Source organism: Pediculus humanus, genomic scaffold, assembly GCF_000006295.1.
Source record: "Pediculus humanus corporis 1103172108255 genomic scaffold, whole genome shotgun sequence".
In the NCBI taxonomy this organism is placed as follows: domain Eukaryota; kingdom Metazoa; phylum Arthropoda; class Insecta; order Psocodea; family Pediculidae; genus Pediculus; species Pediculus humanus.
The window spans coordinates 434,327-441,370 of NW_002987824.1; the positions used below are offsets into that span (position 1 = coordinate 434,327).

The 7,044-nt window shown below is 25.0% G+C and overlaps 1 protein-coding gene across 1 annotated transcript; it reads left to right on the top strand.

The window, feature by feature from the left end:
- Window positions 1-1,822: 1,822 nt before the first annotated feature.
- Phum_PHUM481360 (uncharacterized protein) lies at window positions 1,823-6,403 on the top strand (the record flags this gene model as incomplete). Its single annotated transcript, XM_002430408.1, has 7 exons — window positions 1,823-1,834; window positions 2,110-2,157; window positions 3,128-3,165; window positions 4,942-4,971; window positions 5,513-5,541; window positions 5,872-5,909; window positions 6,371-6,403. The coding sequence occupies 7 exons, from the start codon at window positions 1,823-1,825 to the stop codon at window positions 6,401-6,403; spliced, it is 228 nt and encodes a 75-aa protein (XP_002430453.1).
- Between the last annotated feature and the right edge of the window lie 641 nt (window positions 6,404-7,044).

The window sequence follows — 7,044 nt, forward strand, 5'->3', positions numbered from 1 at the left end:
AAGATATATTCTCGAAAGAATCGAGTTTTAAAAACCCATTAATTTTCTCCAGGCCAGTAATTTTATAAATTGCCGAAAGTTTATATATGTAATTTTCTATTCATGTAGGGGTTTTATAAAGTGAAGGGTTGGACAACTGGGAGAGTATAAAAAAAAGGAAGAAGATGAGATTAAAAAAAGTGGGTGGGAGGAAGAGAGGGAGAGAGATATCGGAAAACGTAAAAAGTTCTAGAACGAGTAAAAACAAAATTAAAAAAAAAAATAGAAGGAAAAATTAATAATAATTGAAAGGTTTAGTAGGATTTTAATTACTTAATAATTATCCGAATTGAATTGTGATAAGAGTGAGAGAGAAAGAGAAAGGGGAGAGAGAGAGATAAAAGTGTTAAAGAATTCATTGATTAACAAAGAGAAGGATTTAAGGTATTGAAAATAGTGATAAAGGTGGAGTCGAAGAGTCAGAAAGAAAGAAAGAGAGAGAGAAAAAAAAAAAACATTTTCGATGGTAATAAATATTATTCGATTAAATTTATGTCTTGGGTTGTGACGTAATTGTTAATTACTCTCTCACCTTTAACGAAACAAAAAATTTATTAATTGCAGAGGTAAAAACTCAATTTTATTACCTGTCGTATTATTACTCATTCTCTCCCTCTCTCTCTCTCTTTCTCTCACTCTCTCTCTGTCTCTTTTACCATTACTCTTCTCTCTTTTCTATGATACACACACACACACGCGCGCGCAAACGCATTTTTTTCATTCTTTTAAAATTCCATCACTCTCTTTCTCTCTCTCTCTCTCTTTTCTTACCCGTACGCGTTTTCTTTATTGTTTAATTATTACCCGTAGGTAATTTTTTTTTTTTACGTAACGTCACGTGACGATTACTAATTATACAACGACGAGTAATTTTTTAATGAATACATTAAAATAAACGCACGAATATATTTTTTTTTTCCGTTTTTCTCCCTGTATTTATTAATTTATTTTCACATGCGGCGAATTTTACAAAAATAAATACGCGTGGCAACAGAAAAATAGTATTATTATTATTATTATTTATTACGGTAATAAAATTGTAATTTTTTAATTTTTTTTAGGCTCGAGTTTTAATTAATCAATCACGAATTACTTTGAATGAAAAAAAGAAAAAAAATTTTTTTTCACTCTAACGGGTATTTTATAAAACAACATATAAATAATAATTTTTATTACGGTAATAAAAATAATAATAATAATAAAATAAAAGTTATTAAAGGTGGTAATAATAATAATAATGACGAACAAATGTGTTGCGGAAGGCGAAATAATTTAAAAAAAAAAAAAAACTTGGTATTTAATTATTATAAAAATCAGGTGGATTTTTTTCTTTTAGATATTTTTTTCCAGGGGGTTAAAAGTCACGATTCCGGTTACCGGGGGTAGGGGGAGGGATGGGGGAGAGAGAGAGAGAGAGAGAGATAGAAATTAGTTTGTTCAGCGGAAAAATAATTCAGGTAAGTTTAAAAAAAAATCAAGTTTCATATTAATTAGGGATATTATTCTCTTCTCTTCTCCATTTTAAAAACAATTATCCAGATTCCCCCCTTTCCCCCCTCTCCCTCTCTTTCTTCCCTCCATTTTATTATTATTATTTACTTCTTATTAAGTTATTAAATAATAATAATAATAATGAGTTTTGTTTTTTTTTTTTTTTATTAAATAAGGAGTGTGAAAAATATTCGTGATCTTACGTTAACTTAATGGGAGGTTTTGCATCGGAACGAAAAACGAAACAAAAAAAAAAAAAGAATAAAAAAAAATTTCCATTTTGCGGTTTTTAATGAGTTTCCAGGTACGTCTGGAGAAAACAAAAAAAAAAAAAAAGAAAAAAACTCGTTTCGAGGAAACGACGTGGTAAGCATCGTTGAATATTTTTTTAAAAAAATAAAAATAATAAAAATATTAAATTACATTTTAAATTATTATTTTTATTATTATTATTATTCCTATTAATGATAAAAAAAAAAAAAAAAAAATTTTTTTTTTCTAAATATCTAGTGCCACGACTTATATTTTTTTATTTTATTCTTATCTATTTTCTTTTATTTTTTTTATTTTTTACAATAGAAAACCAACACGGACGTAACAACCGGCGGCTCGCGATCGTTTTCCCCGGTTTTTTTTAGAATTTATTTTATTATTATTATTATTATTATTCGCATTTTGTCAATATATATTAAAGATCATCGTATATTATTATTATTATTATTTATAAACTAGTTTTAACTTGTATTATAAATAATGTATATGTTGATGTATAAATAAAAAAATTTCAATTATATTATAAATAATTTTACGCCATTTACAAAAAAATTTTCCAGGTTTTCAGGTTTTTTTTTTTAATTATTTGCATTATCCAGTAACATTTTATGCAGTATTTATAAAAATAAATTCCAGTATAGAGAGAGAGAGAGAGAGAGAAAGAGAGATATCGTTTCCTTTATTTTTATTATTATTATTTTTTTTTCCACATTTTTCTGTTGCCATTCTTTTTGGTTTTTATATCGCGTCTGCCATTTTAAATAAAAAAAAAATTTTTTAAAAACGAGAATGACGTCACGACGATGACAATAATCCGTTGAATGATATTTGAAACAAAAATTTTTCGTTTTTTTTTTTTTTTTTTTGGGGGGAAAGGTTAAGTTGTCGTTTTGGAATTATTAAATAAGTCAAAATTTGAAGAAAAAGAATTTTTTTTCTTTTGGGGAGGGGTGAGGGGGTGAGGGGAAAGGGGGGAAGAAATATCGAAAGGAAGAAAAAAAACGGAAGTTTGAAGTAGGCCGTTACAATTGCCATAAACCACCTCATCACTCAGCATGAATTCTATGGGTAGTAGTTAGTTAGTTGTTTTCACTCCTTTTCGACCTCCAGTTTTCTCCATAATCGCATCATGTTTAGTCATGCCATCATCATCTTGTCTCTTTTTTTTTGTTTCCATCACCTTTATTCATTCCACCATTTTTTTTTTTATTAATAAAATTATTTTCATATTTTTTAAACATTTTTATTTAAGTTAATTTTTTTTTTCTTCTTCTTCTTCTTTGACGTTTTTTACTATTATTATTATTATTATTTTTGTTTCCAGTATTTGATTGCATTTTTCATTCAAAACTATAGAAGAGAGTAAGTGGGGTAGAAGTAAAAAAAAAAATGATTTCATCATTTTGATTAAAAAAAAAGAGAGAAAAGAATGAATTGAAGGTGATGAAAATTTTTTTTTTCTTACCTACCCGTATTTAAATTTTATTTTTCTCTCTCTTTCTTTCTAACATCTCAGGTTTCATTAAATCAAAATTCGATTGTTAAAGTTTTTCTCTCTCTCTCTCTCTTTTTCTTACTTCTTTCCTTTGGCAGACGTCAAATATTATTTTCGCCTTGTTGTCTTTTTTTTTTTTTTTTTTTAATTCTTTCATCGCCTTTTTAACAAGACGACGACGTCATTTTTTTTTTTAAGTTTTCACGTTATGTTTGCGTTTGTTTGTTTGTTTGTTTGTTGTTTGTTTGAATTATATAAATCTTTCAAAATTCAAAATAATAATAATAATTATTTCTAAATCTTATTCCGATCGTTTTAATTTTAATCCTTGTCAAAATTTTTTTTTTTTATATTTAATTTCATACCTGATTAAGTAAAATGAATTTGAATGTTGTTGTTTGTTGGGTCATCATTGATTTGTTTGTTTATATATAATGCATAACTGTTCTTTTTTTTTTTTAAAGTCACTATTGATCGTTTGTTTGTTACATTTTCCTCAGTATAAGAACGTGGATGAGAGTTTGTATTTTTACGCGTTTGTTTTAACGTTTTTTTTTTTTACTTTTAAATTGTAATTATTATTATTTTCTCACCTGTTTGTCCTTCCTTCTTTTTCCTTTCCTTCCCTCCTTCCACTATCACCCCTCCTCTCTCCCTTTACCTTTCCTTAAAAAACTTTTTAAATTGAAAACCATTAAAAACTTTTTCTTTTTTAATCGTTCTTTTTATTGTTCTCTTGTCATTCAAACATTATCATTTAACGTTTTTCTCTCTCTCTCTCTCTTATCTGATAAGTATTATTAACTGACAGATAAATTTATCTACCTTTTATCTTTTTTTTTTTTTTAAATAATTTATTATTAATAATAGATTAATAATTAAATAATTTTTTTTTTAACCATCGTTCGTTCGAAAAGTTTTTTTTTTTTTTCTTTTTTTTTTTAATACGATGGAAAATATTTAAGATTTCCCTTCCTCTCCTCTTCCTTCCGCTCCCTTCCCTCCTTTCTTTCCTCTACCTATAGGTTTGAAAATTTTTTTTTTTTTTTTTTTAATTATGGATAATTATCTCGACAATTGATAATTAGATAATTTTATTTGCATGTTTTTTTAAACATTTTTTTTTTTGAAAAAATGAATTGTTCGTTAGCACGCTACGAAAATTCTACGAAAAAACAAACAAACAAAAAATTCTTCTACTTTTCGAAAATGTTTGTTTGTTGTTTTTTTCTTGTAAAATATAGAGGGTTGGAAGGGAGGGGGAAAGGAAGGAAGGAAGGAAGAATGGAAAAATTGTTAGGATAATTGGTTATAAGGCGATAAATCGTCTGCTTAAAAAATAGTTCTTAATGTTGCAAAAGAATTTTTTTTTTATTTTCACGAAATTTTTTTTAAATATTAAATAATGGTAATAATAATAATAATGATAATAATTTTTTTAAAGAAAAAAAACCTGAACTTATTTATTTATTTTTATCGATGGTTTTCCGATTGTTTTATGACTTTTGGAAAAAGGAGAAAAAAAATTAATTTTATTAAACGATGTAACCATTAATTTTTGTTTGTCCAAAAATTAACTGGACAAACAAGAATATATATATATAAATGTTTTTTTTTTATTTTATTATTATTATAATTTACAGGATTGTTACGGTTGCCATTTTTTTAAAATCGTAAATATTATCATTTTAAATCATGATTCTCATAAAAATCGATTTTTTTTTTTTTTTAAATATAAATTTAATATAATTCGTTTGTTATAAATCAAATTTTTTATTTTTTTCTTAAATGAATTTTTCAAATAATATTAGTAATTATTATTATTATTATTTCACATTTTTTTTATAAATTAAATTTTTTTTTTACCGTTTGTTTGTTTGTTGGCTGGTTGTTGTCCGTCGGTGAGTTATTGAAATCACGATAAAATATTTAATTGAATTTTTTTTTTCTCTCTCTCACTATTTTAGTAAAAGTCGTTTCGTGGTTTTATTTTCTTATTCGTTTGTTTTTGTAACTCGTTGAAGTTATACCCGAAAAAACAAATATTGATAACAAACAAACAAACAAGCAAACAAACGCCGAAAAATACAGAAAAAAATTAAATTTTTAACGATTTTTTTTTTGTAAATTTTTTTGATCGAATTTTTATTTATTTAAATTAATTTTTTTTTTGGTAACGGAAAAAATTTTTTTTATAGTTTTTTATAATTATAGCGCTATAAATTGTATAGAGTTTTATTATAGTTAGAATAGCACGATGATGTAATAAATAAATATTCATTAAAAAAAAAAATAATTTAAATCAATTTAAAAAAATAATTTGTCGGAAAGAAGAAAAAGAAAACGAAAACGAAAAAAAACGTAGGAGTTGTTGAAATATTTGATATAAAAAGGGGTAAAAAAGAAAAAAAGGGGGCGGTAAGGGATGAAATTGAAATTAAAAAAAAGGGGGTGAAATTGATAGGAAGTAAGCGTGAACAACCTGAACGTAACGAAAAACAAAAAAAAAAATTCCGATTTATACTCGTGTCCCTGTTTTTTTTTTTTTTTTTTTTTTTAATATAAAATTTTAGGTATAAGTTTAATATGGGGGGCGGTCAAAAAACGTCACGTATCATTTAAATTACATAATGGAACGAAATGGAATGAAAAAAAAAGGTGGCGGAGAAAATGAAAGAAAGAAAGAAAGAGAGAAAAAAAAATGTTTTTTTGATGAATTTGGTAAACTGATTTTCATACCTTCTCGACTCCCCATTATTTTTCTTCTTCTTCTTTTCGTTAACCTCATCATTATTATTATTATCATTATTATTATTATTACTACCTTTTAAATAATCATTTACTAAAAAAAAAAAAAAGACTTTACAAAAAAATTTTTCTTTTTTTTTCGTATGAAATCGTGGTAGTATATAATGGTATTAAACTTTTTTAAAACATCGTGTCACGAGACACGAAATATTATTTTAAACGGGTAAAGAGAAAGGGAGGGAGAGAGGGAAGGAATGAAGTAAAACAACCAACAGCGCCGCCATATTTCATTAAAACTTTTTTTTTTTTTTTTTTATTAAAAAGGCGTTAAAAAATATGGCCGACGAGTTTAGTTAACAAACTTATTTATTCATGTCGCGGATTGTCAGTTACATAATTAATTTCTTACAACGGCCATTATTATTATTATTATTATTATTATTATTGAAAAAAAAAAATTTCTTTGTGGACTATGGCTAAGAAATTATTTATTTATTTATTTTTTTTTCGAGGATAGAAATTATAAAATAAATCTTCTGCTTGTAAATAAATTAAACGTATAAAAAGTTTTCACAAAAAAAAAAATTTAAATTTTTTTTTTTTACATGCGCGCTTTCGAAAATTATATATAAATATTATTATTATTATCATCACGGGTGACGTATTGTGGTACGCCATATTTATTTATACATCGAAATTATTATTATTATTATTATTTTAAAGAGAATCTAAAAAAGTATATGTATAGGTAAAATTAAAGGCGTGAAAAGGCGAATTTTTATTCAAATTCCTTTTTTTTTTCTTATTTATATATTTAGTTCAGGTGGTACCAATCACCTAAAAAAAAAAAAAAAAGTTGACATTTTGTTGTTAAAAACATAATAAATTAAATTTTTTTTTTTTGTTAACCATAATAATAATTTACAATCGTGTTTTAAAGCCCCTTTTTTAAATATTGATAACGAATATAATCGTAGAGACCCTTCGAGTATTTTTTT